We start from the raw sequence: 24,813 nt of genomic DNA on the forward strand, positions 1-24,813 counted from the left end.
GTGCAAGCAATGGTGGTCACAAATCCATCTGTGTCCGATTATATTTCCACATTTGTTCATTTCAAATGAGGCCCCCCTATTCTAGGTGGCACTTTTTGATGGTGTTATTTCTAGCACCAGACTTTGTGCATTAACTTAAAGAAAAAGGTGGACAAACTTCCTCTGTGAAAGGCCACGTTGTGAATATTTTTTGTTCTGTGGGTCACTTGGTACCTTCTGCACCACTCCATAGTGCAGTTTTAGCACCAAAGCAGCCACAGACAACATATTTTGGAAAAGGACACGTGTTCCAATGAAACTTTTTAAAACGACAAAATGGCTCTTTTAAAATAAGACCAGATTCGGGCCCATAAAGTGCCAACCTCTACACTGGGTCCTATATTTTGTTATTACACAGTTAAGGTCATAAAATCATGGATGATCTGGTATAGACCAGGGTCTCTGTAGATATTATGTGCCAAAACCATGGGTATCAGACACTCATCACAGCTTTCCTGGTTTGCTCTGATTCTTCATGTGCTCAAAAGTAGCTCAAAACGGTCCTTGAAGAACAGGCAGAATCGATGTTATTGAAAAGTTAGATACATACTGACGATGTATTGCAAAAGATGTTATGTCCTCAAAGAAGTTAAGAAACTGTTTATAGGGCTGGGGTTGTGGCTCACGTATGGGTTTGATCCTCAGCACCACATAAAAATAAACAAAAAAAAAATAAAGGCATTCTATCCATCTACAACTACAATTCTTTTTAAAATTATGCAATTTATGATAACCTCAAAGTTAAGATCCAGGTGACTGGGTTCTCCTCTTGCATGGAAATGACGAGTGTGTTTGTCCACCGTGAAGTTGACATGAGTACTGAGGACTTCGATGAAGACGGAGTGCCAGTGCTGGTCATCCAGCAGGCTGCCCAGGGTGAGGTCCACGTGGGCACCAGCAGGCTGCAGGTTGGCATTGCCTGAAAGGAGAAAGCACAGCAGGCTGAGGTGGTTCTGTTAAAAAACCATGGATTCCCTTTGCTGCATCAGCACTACAACTTAGGTCCATCCTTCCATCCCACGTAGCTATCATCCATCTTTCTCTTCATCTGAACACAATGATACCTTGATATCTTTTGTGATTTCTTTTGTATTCATTTTTATACTTTGTTGAAATTGCCTTTTTTTTTTAGTGATTTGTTTTTTATTACTTTTCATGACATCCTCATTTACCTTGCAAGTATTTTCTTTGCTAGAACATCACTATCGGCGCCAGCTCATAATTTCACAACAGCCTATTCTTATCTGTATGATTATGCATAATGACAATATGTGATATATTATATGTATAATGCATTTATAATGGCCTTCTTACACAGTTGTCAAAATAAGTGCTGTTTGCGTAAATCCTACTGGAGATGTGTACAGGCTGGATGCATTTGCTAGCAATGTCCCTCAGTTCTCATTCGCACTTTCCCATGACAATCCCACTTTGCACTCATTATCCCAGGATTACTATCAGTATTGTGTCCCTGAACTCTCAAAGGTGTTTGGTTTCACTGATAAATCATATGGTCTCTTTCCTTAACTGTGAAAATTAAGTACCAATGGATGTATTTACAACTAGCCAGATTTTTATTTTAATCACTGGCATGAAAGTACAAATGCCTTTTACCTGAATTAAGAGAAAAGACAAGTTTTCCCTTAATTAATTGCAGAGATATGTGATTTCCATGTTGTCCTTCTCTGTGGAGTAGAATCCCATTGTTCTGCATGGTTTTAAATTTCAAAGAAATAACATCTCTTATCGGTCTTATGGGCTTTTTATCCAATCTGTATAGCAGGGCTCCTAGTCCATCAAAATAAACCACCTGAGATCCTGGGAAAGAGGATATGACAAAGTAATTCTAACTGTAATACATTGTACATTGCATCTGAAAATGGATAGGCCAATACACCTCAATACACACAAACACACAGGTTACATTTCTAGTTGCTCATTGAGGAAAACACTGATAACAATGTATTCTTGATTGGTGTCACAAGTTGATATACCTAATACTCACTGGTAGGCTTTTTCATTTTCCAAACTGATCATTGAAAAACACATTTATTAATATATTCTCATTGACTTCTGTCTTTATACTGGTTTATTTCTTCTCATTCTATTTGATTTTTTAAAAATCAGGAAATGTTATATTTCTACCAAATGAGTTGTCTGTTTTAAGATCGTTCTTCTGTTAAGAATCAGTGTCACTCAATTTAAATGATTTATTCATTCCCAGTAACTTTGACTTCTCTTGATTCTTATACATGTACACACATTAGTGAAGATTTTGTTTGTTTGTAAAAGACACACACACACACACACACACACACACACAGCTGGTTCTGTTTCTCTGGAGGACCTTAACTAATAAAGGCATACATTTTTTATTTCGATGCTTTGTTGAGAGAGCATGACTTCAATAACACTATTTTGGGCCTTCCGGAGAAGCCTGCCAGAACTACAATTCTGCCGTTTCTTCTCAGCTTTCTAACGGGGCCTTACAATTTCAACTATAAAGGTCATGATCATTCAGTTCATCAAAAAACAAGTGTGTCTTATCTATAATACAAAAGAACATCTGTCAAAATCAACTGAAGATGGAACAACAGACATACAAAAAAATTTAACATTACCCAGAAAAATCTCTTGTGTTTTTTCAAAAGTAGAAGGAAGAAAAAGAAAGCAGTTATCTTCAGAAAAATATATGTTTCTAATAAACAGAGGTGCACAAAACATGTGAAGCCATCAGAAGCCAACCAGCCCAATCATTCAAGCTGAGATAGATTGTTTATCGTATTTAATTTCACAAAAAAAAAAATCTCTGCAAGTCTTTTGTGTGGTTATCCCTTTTCTTTAGGTTATGCAAAAATATATAAAAAAAAAATTGTGCCTCAAAAAATCATCCATTTTGTGCAGCTTAATATTTGAAAGTTTACAAGTCTGATTTTCTCACATGGGGTTAATGTATGCAGGAGAAATTATTGTATTAAGTGCTACTTTATACACACACACACACACACACACACACACACATTCTGTGCAAAATATATGTAAATCAATTATTCCTTGTTATAGAACTAATTTTATGTGCACAATTAAAAGCAAAACTGTCAAATCCAAATGAAGCCACATACAGTTAGGAGATGGCAATTAATTAAGGAAAGCTTTCGAAAGACAGCAAAGACTTCACATCTTGCTGTTCCCATCACCTCTGTGTCTTTATGTGTTGCTCAAAAATAACACTAATATTTGGGCTTTTATATTTTGTAGTTGTTTAACACAGTGTTCTGCTCCTGAAGAGGTCTTGCCTGGGTGATTTCGATCTGGTTTTGAGTTTTGCTTTTCCTTATTCCCCATGTGACTACTCTAGACCACAGCAGGAGTGATTTTCTAAGAAACATGAAGGAGATTTCCTGAAATGTTTTTCTCAGGCAAATGGAAAAGCATAAGTGTTAGAAGACTTGTTTCAAGACCAGTTTCAAGGTGATGACCTTGAAACTCTAGTCCATTAGGTAATGCCTTGACTTCCTGTCAAATGTGACTGCGCTGCTTCAATCTAGAAATTTAACCACATGCTTTTAACTCAGTATGGGGACTTTTGAATGAAATAAGTTAATATGATAAAAAAATCCAAGTTAAAAAAATAGTCAACTCTGACTTGTGAAGTCAATACATGAAAAAAATGAAACTAAATAAAAGCACATGTTTGCAATAAAGAACATTTAGCTCAAAAATTAAGCAGCAATTTTAATTTTTGAAAATTGGGTGCTGGTGAGGGAGATCTCCACAAGATCTCTCTCAGGAGTGATCTGCCCATCGGGGAAGCAAGCCTTTCAGGACTTGGTGCTTGCAGGTAGTCTAAAAGTCAACCTTTTCCCCATCTGCCACATTTTTAGCAATTTAAGACTCTTGTAAGAGCAAATAAATATTTTATATCCCTAATCAATACAAGTAAACCTCTATAATATATATTTGAATAAAACCAAAAAATAATAAAAATTCAGTATCACATTTATTATAAACTTTCATAGTAACCTTTAAGAGAAAAATTTATTGGTACAAAATTCAATTATATGAATAGGAAATGCAGAGGGATACTGGAAAATTAGAAAACCAAACTTCTTCAAGTTTTTGTGCCATCCAAAATGACTGGAGATAACTTAGTTCTTGGCTTAAAAGAGGAAGTGCTTGTCTAATTTGGTATGAACTTGGTTTATAATTGTTCAACTTACCAATTGAGATTATAGTTTTGATTACTGGATTTCTGTGGTTATTAACAACACAGATACACCACCATTAGATAGAGCTATATTTTCCATAATGGAGGTTAATTTGTCTTATAAAGACTCTGTTCTAGTCCCATTACCAGCTCTTTTCTTTCCCTTTTAGGGACATTTCATAATATAGAGTAGTAGTTCAGAGGAAGGACAAAGGAGTTAAAGCGTGAATCTTAGTTCTATCCTACACAGGTTACACACCTTCTCTGAGCTCAGTTTCCTCATCTGTGACACGAGACTGAAAACAGGCCTTCCCTCACAAGACTGTTGTGAGAATCCGACGCGTTAACATCCGTGGAGTTTCACAACAGTGCTTAGCACACAGAAGGCCCACAGTGTGATAAGTGCTTATGATTTCTAGAGCTCTGGGCAGAGAGAAAAAAAAAAAAAGGTGGAAATTAGTTTTCAACAGCACACAGAGGACTTACAGGAAAGCCAGCAGCTTAAAATGATAACGAATTTCATTTCTGAAGGATGCAAGAAATCTTCAACTTTCAAGTCTCATGGTTGGATCCCACCCGGCAAGGAGAGAGAGATTTACAACCATCCCACACCTAAGCTGCCTCCTTCTCTGCCAGCCAGCCTCTTCCTGAGCCTGACTCATTTCAATCGCTGGTGACCTAGATCTTACTGGGAAGTATGTCTATCTATTCATTTTAGAGGCAAGAGAGAGTGTAGAAGTGATACTTGAAGATGATTGGTACAATTACATCATCACTGCACTTCCCAGAAAGGAATATTGGAAAAGTGCCAAAGACAGATGCATTCAGAGGCTCTCAAAGATTGATTCCTGAAAGACTAAGAACTTATTGTCACAAGCAGTATTCACCTGTCTGGGAGGAATTTGGTAAAATCTATGTCCCCATTCAGACACCTCAACGTGTGGTACAGCCCTTTGTCTAGCACATGTGGGTGTCTGGGTCCAATCCCTAGAATCTGGAAAAGCGGCAGAGATAGAGAAACTGCACATGCTAATCAGAATCCATGAAAAATTTATGGTGATAGTGAGCATTTTGCCATAAATAGAGTGTAACTGGGAAAAGACACTGCCTTCAAGCAACATCATATCCCATAATAAAGTTCTCGAATCAAAACAGGGCAGTGGACATACACATGAAAATACCAAAACGTAGCACCCTTATTAACATAAAGTGTCAACAGCATACACAAAATCAATACATCTGAAAAATAATTCCTCTAAGACAAAAAGGAGATTGTAGAGATTCACCTTCTGGAGGACATATTTTGAATTACTCAGTAGTGGTGAGATCTTATCCTTCTGCATCTTGTTTCCTCAGTGACTCTTACCCAACAGCTCAAGTCTACAGAAGTGAACGGTGCCGAGAGATTCCACAGATCTGCATGGCACACTGTGCTTCTTGGGACTGGTCACGGAGCTTTGATCTTTCCAGTATTACTCTGAGGAGCTGGAGTAGCATCTCCTCATGAAGGAACATCAAGCTAATGGCAAATCCCCATCAAAGAGCGTGTTCTGCTTTGAAGTCAGTAAACCTGAAGTTGTTTCAGAGTGATGGGAGGACAAGCTAATTTCAGAGCATCAAAGAGAAATTCCAAGTATCAGACACTGTAGCCATTGCAACAGTGAACTCAGCTGGGTTCAAGGGAATACAGTGATGAAAGAAAATGACCGATGGGAGGGGAAGAAAAGAAAGTCGGATGGCAAAACAACACCATTATACTTAATGTCCCATAGAAATGTAAACATTAGATTACAGAGTTAGGAAATTAATTGGCTTGCACAGGGGTTGAGTCACAGAATGTGAATAATAGCATTCATGACTTTAAATACTTCTTGGGTGGTAGATGATTATTATGTTTTAGAAAATTAACATTCTGCAAGGTCAAAGCCGGGATTAGCAAAGAATGGAGGCTGGTGCTTGTGTGCAAATGGTATCACATGGGGGTCCAACCTGACCAAACCTGAGATGCCAAAGATATTTCCATCCAGTCTATTCTTTGCATGTTCTCCAGGTCTACACAGGAATTATTTTTTATTATTGTCCCATTCTGACAATAATCTATGATGATATAAAGAAATAGAACAAGTATATCCTGGATTATCCAATAACGGCTAGATGATAAACTCTTGCCACACAATTTCATGGTCTGCTTTTCACGTCTGTGTTATATACTCGCATTAGTTCCATTCTTTTTACTTTGGTCTCCCACAGGCTAGACAAGTGCTCTGCCCTTAAACTGCATTCCCAACCCTTTTAATTTTCTATTTTGAGACAGGCTGACCTTGAACCTGTGACCTTCCTGCATCAGCTCCCAAGGAGCTAGAATTACAAGCCAGTCTTTTGACTTTGATTATAGTTAATAGATGAGAAAAAGAGGCTGACATAATGACATAATAGATGAGAAAAAGAGGCTGACATAATGCATATACATGTATCCCTACCAAGGAAGAAAAAGTGAAGCCTCAGTGCACTGTACAGAGGTTTCCCAGGTATGTCAACAGAGAGAGGCAGAGTCAGAACTGAGACACCACTGAGCAGGCGCTGTGCCTAAGAAACCGGAGCCCCCCATCCCCCCTGCATTCCTATACTGAGTGTCTGCATCAGAAGAACAGCATCATCTGCCCCTGGTTTAAACTTTATTGACTTTATTCAATGGCTATTACATTGTAAGTACTCTGTTAAACTCTGGAAATCTAAATATTAATACATCTTGATTAAGGTCCACCTCTAAATTCAACTATAAAAAGTAAAAACTAAAGTCCACTCTGTCATGGGAAGATAAACACAAGATTTAAAAAAAAAAATCAGTTTGGCTGCACAGTTATTTAAAAATCAGAAGTCAAGTTCAGTTAGCAGTTTGGCTTTTGTGGCATCTCATGCAGATGTGGATTTCTTCCAGCAACCAACGCTACTTACTGTATGCACACCCATACACCTCGACCCGCATCCCAATCCTGCCCTTGGGGTTCCAGGCTAAAGGCAGGAAGCGCAGGAACCTGGCTTCGAAGGGGGGCTGGAGCCGGTAGTGCACCACGCTGTCCGCGTTTGTGTTTCCTGAAAATCCCTGCGAGAAATCAGAGAAAGATCCAGGTCAGGGCAGAGAACCACATTCCCTGGGCCTCTGCTCCATGGATGGCAGAGCACATGCGCTCTGTTGCTGTGGAAAAGCCCTCTTTCAAGAATGTCTGCTAATGTTTAGCCCAGATATGACGCCCTCTCCTGGGTCTCTCCATCAGTCACCACTGTCCAAGTTTTCTTTATTTATGGGACAGTGGAAATTTCATCAGCACCTTTAACATGTCCATAAACACAGTAGCTTCCATCAAATTTGCTTTTCTGAAATTTTTATCTCCTCCTCTAATCTCCAGGAAATAAAGATGCTCCCATTGACCACATCACCCAGGGTGATAAACCACCATGAATGGGACGTGAGGTGGGGGAAGGGACCTAGCATGGATCTAGCCCCACCCCCTTAGGTTTCAGACAGGAGACATCTGGAGGTCAGTGGCTACCACCTAGGGTGGGAGGGCTCTCATCCTAGGGGTTTTACTTCAGTTGCAGAGTTCATCCCATGTCACCTGGCTGTCTCCACATCAGTGCAGGTCTTCTTTCCTACTCTACTTCAAAACTCAGATTTCCTGTGGCCAGAGTTCTGGGGGGGTATCCAGGGAACCCCCCCCCCCTCCACAACCTTATCTGCCCAGGGCAAAGGACAGTGCTTCTGCCTAGTGTCACCACCTGATCCATCATCATGAAAGACCAGAGAGAGAGCAAAGAAGATTATGTAAAATACTTTTTGTCTCGTTTCCAGCTGTGTGTGGGGGAGGGCAGGTGAAGGAGGTTGGATCACTACCATGCACAATTAGGACACATTAATCAAAAATCAAAACTAATAAAAATGTGCGGGAACAAGGGGAAGACTGATGTTCCCGCACATACACATTTATTTGAGATCACTTACCAATGACCAGTTCAATCAATAAGGTAAAAACAGTGCTGATAACCACTCACATGGAAGTAAAAACTTAGAAAAATTAATATTTTCATTTCTTATACAATTTTCTGCTGTGTATAACTCCCTTTACTAGGGTGTTCAAACATAGCATGTGGGTTTTATATGAAAAAGTGCAAAGGTGGGTGGAGATGAGGGATTCATGAAGAACCCTCTTCCTAATGAATAAAGGTTTAAAACAGAACTTTTCAACTTTTTAGCTGCAGCCAAAGCTGTATTAGAGAGAAATTCAAAGACAGAGAGACTCTTTCACTTAATAATCATGAAATTAGGGAGTAAAATGTCTCTTGCCAAGACTCTAACAGTAGAATGGCTTTTTCCTAACATGCCTGGGGCATGCAGTTACACTCAATGTTTGGAGCTGGCCCATTACTTCAACCCACTGTCAGGGAAGTTATCTTGTCTGGGGCTGGGGCTCAGTGGTAGAGCACTTGCCTAGCCCATGTGAGGTGCTCAGTTTGATCCTTAGCACCACATAAAAATAAATAAATAAAGGTATTATGTCCATCTACACCTAAAACAATTTTTTTAAAAGGATGTTATCTGCCCAATTATTTTGCTTTGTTAAAGAATTTGCCAGCTTAACAATACAAATGGAATTAGAATCAATCTGCAAAGTCCCAGACCCCCTGAGGGCTTCCCTTGGTATAAATAAATAGAAATTGAACCACAGAACAGCCTTAGTGAGGGAGGTCAATTTCAATGCTAGTGTAAAGTCATATTATTCATATCTCTTTAGAATTGTAACCAGTTCCTTAAGATACCCACCAAATAAAGTTGTTCTTTAAAGATGCAAAATTAAAAAGACAGGGATGATCTACACGAGTATTTCACTCCTGTAACATTTAGGGCTCATTCTCGAAATCACCTTCTATTTTACAATAAAATACTGTGTCTTTTAAAACGTAAGGTAGTCTTTTATTCATTAAATTCCAAATTTGCCTTGAGAGTTTCCATAAGAGACATGAATTTATAGGCAAGCAAAAACAGAAGCACGTTAGACATAAAGAATAAAGAGCTCTTCCTGCCTGGTTTTGTTTCATAGAAAACAAAGGTTCTAGAAGCAGAGAGCCAGGCATTCTCTGTGGAAATATACAGCCCTCAGCAACTCTCCAGAGCCTTAAATCTTCATTTAGAGACAAATAAGAGACACAGCACTACTGAGAGGGGACGGTTAGCAAACGACTTTTAGAATCCACAGTCCTTCAAATTCTCTTCTGTCCTTGTTCAGGCACCTGACCTTGATGGAAGGCACCATAATTTCTTTTGAAAGTGAAAAAATAATGTCTACCTGAAAATCGTGGACATGATTAAACCCATTAATGTATGTAAAGGATTTGTCAGATGATAGACTATTCTCTCCACAGAATTCCCCACCACTCGTGTGTATGTGTTACAGCTTTGGGGGGACTTCTGAGAAACTGAGACAGTGCAAAGACCTGCTTCAAACCCTGATTCTTGCAATCAAGTCAGAAGGATTTCAGACACATCACTCAGAGGTACAGGAATGAGTGTATTGAAGGGATAGGAAAGGAGAAGGGGACACTCTGAAGGGAGAGAATATGTCCTCTCGGAGTGGAGAGGGATAGTGTGTCTCTTCTGTACTCTGGTTTTATGGGAGATCCCAGAGAAGTTTCCAGAAAGTCCCACCCAGACCCACCTCTTGACTTTTGACTGACGGCAAAATGACTTCAGATTTGAAAGTACCCTCAGCCACGACAAATCTAGGTCACCTTGGCCTATGCTGACCAGTTCTAATTGGATTCTTAACCACATGTTCTTACAGATTCTGTGGTTAGGAGGAACTATCCTTATCTTCCAGTTTCAGGTTATGGCCACAGAATTCTTCCCTTCAGGGTAACTTGGATTCCTCTTATCAACATCAATTTAGGCCTGCCTTTCTCCTGCAGATAACAGGGAGTTTGCTGAGGAATGTGACGTATCCTGTCCACTTAGGCCAGGCAGGGCTGCAGGCAATTGCTTCTTGGAAAAGAAAGCACGTGGGGTCAGCACGGTGGGCCCACTTATAGAATCATCCCCTTGACCTCCTGTTCCCACCGTCCTCCTCTGTCTGTCCCCTAACACTTTGGTTTGCTCTTCACATTCACATTGGCCAGATTTAACAATCAGAAGGCTGGAGGGGCTACAACGCTCATGGGACCACCTGGCCTCCTACCTAATGTGGCTTCATGGATGACACTCTTGATGAGGGGCCACTATCACACGCCCCGCCTTCAGTAGTCAAATGGGCGGCCAGTCTAAGATTCATCATCAACAGTAATTTTTTTTTTTTAAGAGAGAGGGGGGAGAGGAGAGAGAGAGAGAGAGAGAGAGAGAGAGAATTTTTAAATATTTATTTATTTATTTATTTATTTATTAGTTTTTCGGTGGACACAACATCTTTGTTGGTATGTGGTGCTGAGGATCGAACCCGGGCCGCACGCATGCCAGGCGAGCGTGCTACCGCTTGAGCCACATCCCCAGCCCAACAACAGTAATTTTTAAGAAGCCTCTTAGAGATCTGTCATTCTGAAACAGTTCTGTCTTTAATGCATTTTTATTAAATCTTTATTTTAAACGATGAGTTACAGAAGTGAATCTCAGAGACATTTGAGAGCAGGATTAAGTCTCCACGAGGTACCACCAGTGCACCAAGCAATCCCACTGTTTCTTCAGTCAGAACTCACAAAGCAACGTGTATGAAAGATACCAGTTTTTTTGTTTTCCCAACACTTGAATGTACTAAATAAGGAGCTCTGTGGCAGAGTGTTTGCCTAGCATGTGTGATACACTGGATTAAATCCTTAGCACCACATAAAAATAAATAAAATCAAGGCATTCTGTCCATCTACAACTACAAAAAAATACTTTATAAAAAAAATTGTACTAAACAAGACTCTTATTTCAATATGCTGTTACTATCTTAGTTGTCACGGTTATGAGGCAGGACAGCACCCTTGGGTAAGGAAGCACCCTGTACTCCTTGGCTATAATTCTCCTTGGATTGCCCAACTCAGCTGATATTGGACATGAGCTTCAGTCTCTGTGATCTCAGCTTCTTTGTGAATAATATGGGAAATATAACAACTGCTCTGCCCAATTTATAGCTTGTTGAAAGTTTCTGAAAGTGCCTTAAAAATTCTAAGGAGCTATACAAATGAAAGACATGATTAACCTGCCCCATAAGATATGTTAACAAGACTATTTGATTAAGATAGTTTGTAATTTATAAGTGTTATTAGGAAAAAAATTGTATTAATGCTAAGTGTAGAGCATTAGGAGTGTAATTAACCCGGCATATGCCCTGAGAGCATTTTATGAAGCAATTAAATGGTGCTTCTACAGGTTATTAAAAAGTGAGTATATTATCTTTATCACCTTTCTATGAGTAGTATAATTACACCTGTGTAAAAAGTGAATTAGTAGAAAGCATGATGAAAGATAAAACAACATTTATGTAAATTAAAATATGTGTGAACAAAAGAATCGAGCCTTTTTGTTTTTTTTTTTTTTTTTAGAAGAATACACAAAACACATTGGACTCAGGAAAGGTGGATCCTAGGAATGATGAATGAATGAAGAGATACGGGGGCTGAGGAGGGCCACCTCACACAGACCAGAACGATTCTTTACTGATACGTCATTGAAGAATATGACCAGTCAAACCCTTGGCACTCAAAGCCAAACACACACACACACACACACACAGACACCACACACACCACACACACACACACACACACCACACACACACACACACACACACCACACACACACACACACACACACCACACACACACACACCACACACACACACACACACACACCAGACACACACACACCACACACACCACACACACACACATCACACACACACACACACACACCACACACACACACACAGACACCAGACACACACACAGACACCACACACACACACACAGACACCACACACACACACATAGACACCACACACACACACACACACACAGACACCACACACCACACACACACACACACACACACCACACACACACACACACACACACCACACACACACACACACACCACACACACACACACCACACACACACACACACCACACACACACACACACAGACACCAGACACACACACAGACACCACACACACACACAGACACCAGACACACACACAGACACCACACACACACACACACAGACACCACACACACACACACCACACACACCACACACACACACACACAGACACCAGACACACACACACCACACACACACCACACACACACACAGACACCACACACACACAGACACCACACACACACACACACACACACACACCACACACACCACACACACACACACACCACACACACACACAGACACCACACACACCACACACACACACACACCACACACACTACACACACACACACACAGACACCACACACACACACACACACACACAGACACCACACACACACACACACAGACACCAGACACACACACACCACACACACACCACACACACCACACACACACACACACACACAGACACCACACACACACACACAGACACCACACACACACACACACACCACACACACCACACACACCACACACCACACACACACCACACACACCACACACACACACACACACCACACACACACACACACAGACACCAGACACACACACAGACACCACACACACACACACACACAGACACCACACACACCACACACACACACACACAGACACCAGACACACACACACACCACACACACACCACACACACCACACACACACACAGACACCACACACACACACACACACCACACACACCACACACACCACACACACACACACCACACACACACACACACAGACACCAGACACACACACACACCACACACACCACACACACCACACACACACACACACACACACACACCACACACACCACACACACACACACACACACAGACACCACACACACACACACACACACACACACAGGCTCCAGCATGTGGACCCCAGTATCTGGATGGAGCGCCTTCAACCTTCTGCTGATACCTCCTGACCTTCTCTATTCTCCAGGAACCAGCTGTGGTTGAAGAAAGGGCTGCTGCAGGTGTGGCCTGGGGCTGTCCCAGAGACTTGTCCCAGCTGACTGTGAAGCCATCACTCCAGCAGGGTGATTGACTTCTGTGACTGTCTGCTATATTGGATGTCCCCTCCAAACCTTGTGTTGAAATTTAATAGCCACAATAGCCATACCACCAATAGTGGTATATAGATTTAATGCAATTCCTATTAAAATCCTAATGGCGTTCTTCACAGAAATAGAAAATGCACTCATGAAATTCATTTAGAAGAGTAAAAGGCCCAGAATAGTTAAAGCAATCCTTAGCAAGAAAAGTGAAGCAGACCTTAAATTATACTACAGAGCTATAGTAACCAAAACAGCATGGTTTTGGCACCAAAACAGACATGAAGACCAATGGAACAGAATAGAAGACACAGAGACAAATCCACATAAATACAGCCATCTCATACTGGACAAAGGCACCATAAACACACATTGGAGAAAAGATAGCCTCTTCAACAGATGGTGCTGTGGAAAACTAGAAATCCTTATGTAGCAGAATGAAATTTAACCACTATCTCTCACCCTGGACAAAAGTCAACTCAGAGCAGATCCAGGACCTAGGCTTTAGACTAGAGACCCTACATGTACAAGAAGAAAATGTAAACTCAACTTTCCACGATGTCACTTAGGAACTGACTTTCTCAACAAGACTCCTAAAGCATAAGAAGTGAAATCAAGAATCGATAGAGGGGATGGTATCAAACTAAAAAGCTTCTTCAAAGCAAAGGAAACACGCAAGAAGATGAAGATAGAAAATCTTGACCACCTCAGATAGAGCATTAATCTCCGGGATATACAGAGAACTCAAAAGACTTAACACCAAAAATAAATAAATAGATAGATAGATAGCTAATCAATAAATGGGCAAAGGAACTGAATATAGACACTTTACAGAAGAAGAAATGCAAATGGTCAAAAAATATATGAAAAAATATTCAACATCTGTAGCAATTAGAGAAATGCAAATTAAAACTACACTGAAATTCCATATCACTCCAGTCAGAATGTTAATTATAAAAATGCAAGTAATAGTAAGTGTTGGTGAGGATGTGGAGAGAACGGTACACTCATACACTGCTGGTGGGACTGCAAAATGGTGCAGCCACTCTGGAAAGCAGTATGGAGATTCCTCAGAAAATTTGGAATGGAACCACCATTTGACCCAGTTATCCCACTCCTCAGTATATATCCAAAGGATTTAAAATCAACATACTACAGTGACACAGCCACATCAACATTTATAGCAACCCAATTCACAATAATTAAGCTATGGAACCAACCTAGGTGCCCTTCAACCGATAAGTGGATTAAAAAAACGTGATACATATAAACAATGGAATATTACTAAGTCATAAAAAGAATGACTTTTGCAGGCAAAATGCTAACTGAAATAAGCCAGTCCCAAAAAACCAAAAACCAGATGTTATCTCTGGGCATGGAGGGTGGAGAATAGAAGTTTACTGGATTAGACAAAAGGGAATGAAGGGAAGGTGGGGTGATGGGAATAGGAAGGACAGTAGAATGAATCAGACAGAACTTTTCTATGTTCACATATGAATAAGTTTTAAAAATTAAAAAGAATCTTTGTCATGTAACATTATTAACATTGTAACATTAAGTCATGGGAACTTTCAGAGGTGATTAAGTAACAAGGGCTCCACCTTCATATGAATTAATGCTCTTATTGTGGAAGTTGGTTAGTTATCATGGGAGTGAGTTTCTGATAAAAAGTATAACTTTGGTCCACTTTTTTTGTCTCCCAAGCTCACTTGCCTTTCCACAGTGTTATGTTGCAGCACAGGGGCACTATGCTCTTGAACTTGAACTCACAGCCTCTAGAACTGTGAGTCACATATACCTCTATTGTTCTTAAATTCCTCAGTCTGTGGTAGTCTGTCATAGCTACAGGAAACAGGCTAAGACACTGTTGAAGGCTTTTTAAGGTTTGGAATTTCCAGTAAGTGGAAAATTATAGGAGCCCTACAGACTGACCTGAGTCTGAGTTAAGTCCCAGCAGTTATTAGTTCCGTGACTGTGAACAAATTACTGGTGGCCTATGTGAATAGGATGAACATATGATAAATGATTAATCATTACCAAACGCTGCTTGTTACTGTCATTGTTACTATGCTAAATATTTCCTCCTCTTCTTATAACACTGTTCTCTGAAGCAAGGATCAGAGAATAAGGTATATCCACACCCCCAACCCCACAACTCTCCATGAGCCTCTGCACACACCCTTAATTCTCAAATGGACTCATCTTCATCCATAGGTCGGCAGCTCCTCACTAGCAGGTGATATTAGGAAAGAATAGCATTTTTTTCATGTTAGTTTCAGAGGATTATAGATAGTGATGTAGCCTGCAAAACTGCTTCTTATTTAAATTGGTACCTATAACTGGCTATGTGAGGAGTTATACTTAATTATTTTTTTCAATACTAGGGATTGAACACAGGAGTACTCTACAATGAGCCAAGACCACCCCCCCCAGCCCTTTTTATTTTTTACTGGGAGACTGGGTCTCACTAAGTTGCTGAGGCTGGCCTCCAACTTGCAATCTTCCTGCCTCAGCCTCTCAAATTGCTGGGATTACAGGTGTGCACCACTGCACCCAGCTGTAGTTAATTATTTTAAAGTAAGGGCTCTTGAATCATCATTTTCTGTTAATAATTTACTAGCCACTATAATACATTAGTGCTTATTAACATAAATAAAATAAGGAAAGTGGGGCTTCACTTGACTCTAGCACAAATTAATGGACTTAACCAGGAGCATGACGTGGTGTGGGTGGTGGTGCTGGATTTACATTGATTAGCTGTGAGATTCAGGGTGAGTTACTTGAGGTGTCAGGTTTACATGGAGGGCACCGTACGAACTACTATAAAATCCAAAGCCTTTTCCTCTAGCCCTGAAAGACTGTGGTCTACACACTGGGTTTCTATTCAGGTATAGATAAGCTCAGTTGTTATAGAGAAAATGAAAGAATAATCCCCAATAGTATGAGTACCATTTTTAAAATATATGTGTGGATAGATGGATATATTTAATTAGGTATAGACTCCTATTTGAAGACTGAGTCGTGGAGAATGTTTGCATGGTGCTTGATATTTGAACATGTGCTATGGTTTGGATATGAAGTGTCCCTGAAGGACTCACAGGTTAAAGATGTGGTCCCCAATGCAGTATGTTCAGAGGTGGGGCTTCTAGGAAATGACTGGATCATGAGGGCTCTGACCTCCTCAGTGGATTAATCCACTTGATGGATTCATGACTGAATGGATGATTGGGAGGCCGTGAGAACTGTGGAAGGTCCTTGCTAGAGGAGGTAGGTCACGGAACCTGCCCTGAAGCGGGTATTTTATATACACCGATACCTACATATATAACACAGTTTAATAGGCTTTCTTACCAAGATATTGCCATTGACTTTAAGTGACCCCAATAATTAATTAAATGCCTTTTCTAAAAGCAGGTAATTCATCTCACTGTCGTTTGACTCGGCCCTGGGAGAACCCTGCTCTTTGACATTGATGAGCAGGTCCTCCTGCTCTCAGGTGTCCTATCAGACATCTAGAGCTGGCTTGTCATTAAAGTCCAGGCCATTCCCCTGGCGCCATCTCTGACTTCTTGGAGGCCTTCAGTGACCAGCCTGTACTGGCACATAGTGGACATTGCTGCAGAATCAGGGCCTATCCCAGGTCAATAAATGGGTTGAGGGTTCGGGACAGGGCCCCCAAGACTCACACCCCTCTCTGACCTTCCTGGCTCTCGCCGGTGTTGAGCACATAGTTGGCACCTAGTAGATACTAGTGGGTTGACCTGGTTGTCAGAGGTCATCTCTCTAGACCAGGCCCTTGGTCTGCACATATATGGGCATCTGTGGTCCTTGGCTGGAATGGGGTGCTCTCTGCATCTGCACCTCTGCCCTGGTCCCAGTCACATTCTGCCGCTTGCTACCAACCACAGAGCAGTTACTTAACTAGACCGTTTTCACCCTTCGCATTGCCGAGGGTCCCAACTTTCCCAGATTAAGAATGAGCTGGGAATGACTATTACTAAATCAGTGGCCTAAGTAGTGTTTTAATTGCTACAGTTTAGGTCTTAAATGTCCCTGTAAAGGCCTGTGTGCTAAAGGCTTGGTGGCCAGCCTGTGGGATTATTAGAAGCTAGTAGAACCCTTGGGGGGGCGGGGGCGGGGCGCAGAGCAAGGAGGTGAGGCCCAGGGAGTGGCCTTGAAGAGGTGAGGAGCCCATTCCCTCTCCCCTTTGCCTCTGGCTGTCAAGAATTCAGCCCTGCTAGTGGATGTTGTATTCTGCTGCCTTTCCTATCCTCTACTATCCCCCCTCCCTGGCAGTATGTAAAAACGTGGATGTGTAACCGATGTGATTCTGCAATCTGTATACGGGGTACAAATGGGAGTTCATAATCCGCTTGAATCAAATGTATGAAATATGATATGTCAAGAGCTTTGTAATGTTTTGAACAACCAATAATAATAATAATAATAATAATAATAATAAAAGAATTCAGCCCTTTTTGTGCTCCACGCTCCTGCCTCGGTGTCCAGTGCTGTCACACACCCCAGCGCAGCAGGGCCAGGTGACCACACCCCAAGACCTCTGAAACTCTGAGCCAAAATAAGCCTTTCCTCCTTTTCCTCAGTTTTCTCAGCTAGTTTGTCACAGTGATGCGAAGCTAACACACTTCTTCAGATCACTTGTTTATCATGTTTAAGGGTCAGTACTGGCCGTCGGATAGATGGATCCATTTTGTCCATCTTAGGGGAAAAGAGATCAACACACTTTGTTAAACTGGATCATCCACGTGACCTTCTCTCTGTGCGTTGGATATGCCACTGAAATGGTTGTGATCCAGGAGCTATTGTGGAAAACAGTCCACAGTCCTCATAGTTTAAGAAGAGCTGAAGCAGTGACTCTGAGGCCCCCCGATGCCCGAAGGGGAAACTTAAAGCAGGATAAAGCTCGCCATCTCTGACTTCATTTTGTACCTGTCTCCTTTATTACCTCAAACTGTGGGCCACATCCCTGCTCCGCTCTGCACAGAGGCATGCCAATCATCTAAGAGGTGTTCATCTACAAACGAGTAACACAAGGTCCATTAGCCCTTCATTGACCTAACCTCTAATGCCCCCTTGAAGACTGAGGCAAGATTTGCAGCCACCTGTTTCAGCCCCTGGAGTGCTGCTCCAAGTCATGGCCCCCTCCCAGGATCACAGGTCCCACAGACAAACACCCTGAGCAGCAGGTGGGACTTGCCCCCTTAGGTGGTAAGGACCTCTGCAGAGCCAGCTCCTCCCAGAACCAGCACTGACAGTGGTCAACAGACCTCAGTCCGACCAAGGCTGCTCAGTGAGGCAGACCTCTGGCCTCTGCCTGTCCTTCCTCTATTGAAACCCAAAGCTCCTGTCAGCACCTTGAAGACAGGCGCGAGATGCTGGGTCTGCCTTGGCCTTCCCAATAGGGTCATGGTGCCTGAAGTTCTTTTCCTGATTTTCACCAGGACCTTTGCTGCTTGGTTTTTAAGGTGAGTGGCCAGAGCAGGTATTGGGGGATCTTTGGAGTCAGGCCTCTGCTTCAGCAAGCTGCCAGCATCAGCCTGTTGCAGTTGGCTGATCTCCACCCTGGGAAGAGAAGAGCTGGGGCTGAATCCACCTTTGTTTCAGGGATTTCTGTTTCCTCCCCCTCTGTGCCTGCATCAGCTGATTTTCCATTCTGTGAGGCAGAGAAAGGAACTCCTGGAGTCCAGGGCCCTGGATTCTGATGTCTTCTCCTTGACAAAGCCCACTGGGCCTTGCCCTCCCTTTGCCTGTTGTCTGGGACTCTGTGGAGCCAGTTCTTTTGAACCTACTTGGGCTTCTGCCATTTTATCTGGCTGGGAAGTTTGGAATCTGTAATTCTGTGGTACCAATTAGGAGGGAAGGGACTAAGGTCGGTGCAGAAAGGAGGTTGATTGGGGGAGATCTGTTGTATTTGGTTAAGAATGGAAAGTGCTAATTTTGTCTCAAGGCTAGGGAAATTTCTTCACTATCTGGGTGTTTTTGTTTTTTTTTAACAGCTATAAACCTAAGACTAAGAAAAAGATGATTTCCCCCCTGCAGTCCGGCTGGCCTTTGTATCTGAAAGTGCACTTGGATTCAAAGTTACTGTACTCCCTTTCTTGTCTGGCTCTTGGTCTGTGATATTTGGGTAACTGGGAAATCCTTTGTTTCAGAACACTTGTCACATTTGCTCACAGCACTGAGTCTCTCTCTCCTGATGCTCCTCCACTAGGTAAATTTGCTTTTTTTTTTTTTTCTTTCTTTTGTCAATCCTCTTGGTCATCCTAACCTGGTCCCTTTTAAGGCAGAGGTTCTATGAACACCTGATCATAAAGGTCTAACAAAAGAGGCACTTCCACTAAAATGAGAAAGGAGTTAAGAGAAGGAGAAGGGTTTGGAGAAAACCCCATCTTGTATGGCAGCTGGTTCTGAGTCTAATAATCCTGGTCCAGATTCAGTGCCTCTGGGTGAATCTCCCACCCACAAATTCCTTAAAAAAAAAAAAAAGAAAGAAAGAAAGAAACTGCAGCCATTTCTTTTTTTCTTGCTTGCTTTCTTTCTTTTTCTTTTTCTTTTTTTTTTTTTTTTTTTTTGCAAGAACAACTCCTTTTTTGAGCTCGTGGTTATTCTGTTGAATTCACTGAGGAGGGAGGTCTGCGTGCTTAAATTCATATATTTTTGTTCTGTTTGGTTTTGTGTAAATGGAGGCTTTGGGCCCTCAGTCTGTTCTGCTGTCTTTATTCAGAAACTGGTTATTCAAGGGTTAAGTCTCACCCAGTCTGGAAAAACAAGAGGGTTAGGAAAGGGTTAACTCTCCAACTCACACAGGGCTGAAGAAAAAGGGAGAGGAATGAAAGAAAGCCTTTGAAAACCAGTCTATTGCCATAGAAAACGGCTTAATCCAAGGTTTATATAAAACTTGCAAATAAGCATCTTAACATTTACAAAAATACACTATATTGGGGTCAATTAAATGTGGTTTTTTTGTAAGTTTTTCAGATTTAGAAAACATTTTGAAATTGTTTTCTTCCTGAGCCTTCTCTACATAGAGGACCACTAAGAGCTAATTCTAATTGACATTGAAAAACGTACTAAAACTTGAGGCTGTGTTCTGATTTAAAAAAAAAAAAAGTATAAAAAGCATGAACTATTTTGTCTTATTAAAAAAGAAGCAATTTGCCTAAATTTAAAAGTTTCATAAGGATTATTTCTAATTGTAAACTAAAGATAAAATAAGGCCAAAAAAGAATCAATAAGTAGGAAAAAGACATATAAAAATGTTATGAGTGTGAGGACATATTTGGGGGGAAGTTTTGGGATTAAAAAGAAAAGATTTTGATTGGCAAAATAAGATATTTTTTTTTTTTGTCCTAAGGTCACAAATGAACAAGAAAGCTTGAACAAAAACTAAGCATATAAACAAGTTGTAAAATGTCTAAACCAGTCACAGAAGATTTGTGAAGGACCACATCGGGAAATTCATGTATGATTAAGTTGGCTGTAACTGAAAAAGTTATTTGAAGCGCTTTTCTGAGGTCCAAGTTTAATACACTGATGTCAAACCAAAATGGAATCCTCCACGTTTGAGACAGCAGGTTTTCTGCTCTTAGTCACATTTACCAAGAACTGGCTGGAAGAACAAAGGTTTTGTGCTCTATCAAAAGAACCCCTCTCTGTGTTTGCTGTCTTTGTGAGGCTTTTGTTATTTAGGAAATAGAGTCGTAGCAGAGTCAGGGTTTATTTAAGTGTCATTTTATTTTATAAATGACCACTTTATAAACAACTATTATTTGGGGCCACTTACTATGTATGTGGTACCCTAGATAGTTGTGAGTAGAGATGTGTATGCATCTAAGGGCTAACTATGCCATATGTCTGAACTTTATCTGAATATTATACAAAAATGTGTCAGGTTAAAGGTGTACAGGTTAATACATGAAGGTAAGCAGTTAGTTTTCTCTTTTACACAATACGCATTGTAGCTGGACCTAAATATGAGCAGTGGTCAATGAAATTCGACATTTCTGCCATATGTCTTCAATACCATCCAGATTAAAAAAACTCCGTGCCACTTACACCCTGGTTTACATCCATTTGCTTTGATGAAGTAAGTGTTTTATTATTGTGTATATGAGATATACCTGTACATCACCAGGTCAGTCGCATTATTTCCTAAACTTGTTCAGAGTTTTATCTCCATCAATCATATTACCTATGTAGACCTATTGAAGACAGACACATAAAGTCATCCTACTGAACCATGGTTTGTAAATTTTGCTCAAAAGTAAAGACTAAATTAATATATATAGATCTTCTGTGTGTCTGTGATGTTCATTATTACTGACTTGTTTGTGTGTTCAATGTATTTATGTTCCCCAAGTAGACTGCTCTAAAATGCAAACCTGAAGAGAACATTTACCAAGCTGTATCCTCCAAACAGACATTGTTCATAGTCACAACAGCCTTCTCCAGCCTTATACTTGTGTATCCCTAATTGTATCATGACCATCATCTTTGAGCAAAGATAATTGTTCGGGCCTGAACACCGCACTTGGAACCGTGCCCCACGGACAATTAAAAAGAGTGGACGTTGGTCACTCAGGCGATGATGCATCTTTAAGCAAGTACATCCTACTTAAAAGACCACAACCACTTTATTTTTAAGGCTTTATGACATTTATTCCTAAGACAAACTGGAATGGTCACTGTTACTTTTAACTGTTGCTTGTTAACATTTTGCATAAGTACTACTTCTAACAGAATAATCCAAGTGGTATTTTGAAAGAATAGCCATTGCCTATAGGACAGATAGAAATGGGAATGAATCTTTATACTACCATGTTCCTAAAAATAACTCCTGAGGGATCCTGACTGGCCTTGCCAGTAAAAAGAAAAAAGGTTAATTTTGAGCCAACACAGGGCTAACGGCTTGGTCTTGAACACCCAGCAGGGAAATTTAACCAGAGGCAAATGTGCTATTTTGGAGGTAAAAGAAAAGCCAAACTCATGGAGACATTGAGCAAAAGGGCTCCCACTTGTATATACTTTATTAAATGGAACATCGTCTGACTTTGGCCCCTCTTTGTATTCTGCTTTACAATTCACTTCTAGACTTAAGCATCTGGCTGTTTTCACTTATATACTTGAGCCATTGTTTAGAGACCCTGGTTGTCCCCATTCCGTACTGGTTCACCATGTGGCTAAGAAACCCATAGACTCAGATGGCTGATCCCCTTTCAAGGAGTGGACAAGGCAAGGTTTGGGGGAAGAAGCTATAACAGGGACTCAGGACACCCATGCTGGAAGCAGTGGCTCTTGGGCCTGCAGATGCCCTTGGGGAACTTAAAGCAGGATAAAGCTCACCATCTCTGACTTCATTTTGTACCTGTCTCTTTTATTACCTTAAACTGTGGGTCACATCCCTGCTCCACTCTGCATATATGCACGCAATCATCTAAGAGGTGTTCATCTACAAATGAGTGACACAAGGTCTATTAGCCCATCGTTGACCTAACCTATCCTGTCCCTCTTGAAGACTCAGGCAAGATTTGAACCAGCACTGACAGTGGTCAACCAGACCTCAGTCTGACCAAGGCTGCTCAGTGAGGCAGACCTCTGGCCTCTGCCTGTCCTTCCTCTATTGAAACCCAAAGCTTCTGTTAGCATCTGAAGACAGGCATCTCAGGATGCTGGGTCTGCCTTGGCCTTCCCAATAGGGTCATGGTGCCTGAAGTTCTTTTCTTGCTTTTCACCATGATCTTTTCTTGGGTTGTTTTTGTTTGTTTGTTTGTTTGTTTGTTTTTTGTACCAGGGATTGAACTCAGGGATACTCGATCACTGAGCCCCAGCCCCAGCCGTCTGACCTGGAACTGCATAACAGTAACAGTTTCAAAGACTTTTATTAGTTTTTAGCTTTTAGCTACTATGTGAAATAGAAAAAAAATTTACATTTACATTCACTTATAAAATATTCTGAGAGAAGGTCCCCTGTACAAAATATTGACAGCATAAAGTGTATCTGTTTTTCCCCATATCTCTTGTGCAAACCACACCAGTAAATGGTTCTGTCAGTCTGAATCAGACTAAGGTAAGTACCTTCCAAAACCCTGAGCCAGTCCAGGCCACCTCTCTGGTCAGCATCTGGCAACAGAGTGGCTAGACCCCAAGGTGCCACCTGCCTAGAATCCATGAGGGTTAGAGGACAAGACTGGGTCATAGCTACTCTGGTGGGGCACTGGTAAGTTTTATGTCTGATGAATTTGTAGGATGGTGGCAGCATGGGGTACAAGGACATTCTCTGTACTGGGCTCAGAGTTGAGCTTTTCATTCAGAAGATCTGCCATGGCTTGTGAACTGCCTCACAACCCCAGAGTGATGGCATCCAACATCACAGAAAAGCACCCAACAGTGACCAACACAACCTGAATTTTGGCTATAAAAATAAATAAAGGGGTTGCCCTTTATTCTCCTAATGGAATAAAAGAGTGCTTTCCCAACCTTAGGGATTCCTAAGTGGGGAATTCAGAAAGGCTCTGAAAGTCTCCTCTAGTTTCAATAGACCCCAGCAGAGTTTCCGGGTGTGACTACCCTGACCATAGGCTTTGTCGGTTCAGAAAAGACAGTTGGCTTCATTTGTAAAATATAGAGACAGACTTTGGGGTGGAACTATGTTTCACCAGCCAATCACTCATGTCCTCAGTACTTGACTTCAGTTTGACTATACCGCAATTTTCCTGGTGATGCTTTATGTCCTTGGGAAGCTAAGCATTTTAGTAAAGTTACAATGACGTCTTTATAAGCATGTAAAGTTTCGCCAGCTATCAATAAATCATCCACATATTGAATTAGTGTGAAGTCCCACCGTGAGGAAAATTACTTTACATTCTCTTGTGAATGCCAAGAACATGTAGTAGGTGGATCTCTAAGTCCTGCAGGATCTCTAAACCCCTTGCCATGAATATTGCAAGTCTTCATAGGTGAATGCAAAAAGGAGCTTTGGTTCTTCACTTAAAGGTACAGAGAAGAAAAGTGAGCATATTGCTAAAGTAGAAAAAGTTGACACGGGTATGCCAATTAAAATAGTAGCAACGTCAGTACCTCTGGGGCCAGAGGAATCACAAACGTATTTCCTTCTATTAGATCTTGTGTATATCTTCAGTCATGTTACCTTATTAAATTTTCCTCCCTTTCTCACATGTAATATAGAAGAACAACAAGGTAAACATCCCTTTCTTTATCATACTCTACTTCCCTAGTGGTTTTTTGGTTGGTTGTTTTGTTTTTTTTTAACTACAGATTCTATTCCT

At 41.1% G+C, this 24,813-nt stretch overlaps 1 protein-coding gene across 2 annotated transcripts in view; it reads right to left on the bottom strand.

Moving 5' to 3' along the window:
- The window catches only part of LOC308631964 (contactin-associated protein-like 3), a gene marked incomplete at its 3' end in the record, with an annotated part of 203,915 nt that overhangs the window by 84,381 nt on the left and 94,721 nt on the right, over positions 1–24,813 (bottom strand). For both annotated transcript variants that reach the window (XM_081263514.1, XM_081263513.1), the window contains exons 4-6: positions 7,202–7,349; positions 1,654–1,857; positions 774–958 (exon numbers count right to left, since the gene is read on the bottom strand). In XM_081263514.1, coding sequence (XP_081119640.1) covers positions 774–958; positions 1,654–1,857; positions 7,202–7,349 — 537 coding nt within the window. The remainder of the gene's footprint in view (positions 1–773; positions 959–1,653; positions 1,858–7,201; positions 7,350–24,813) is intronic.

This window comes from Spermophilus citellus, assembly GCF_964194105.1.
Source record: "Spermophilus citellus genome assembly, chromosome: 12".
Lineage (NCBI taxonomy): Eukaryota > Metazoa > Chordata > Mammalia > Rodentia > Sciuridae > Spermophilus > Spermophilus citellus.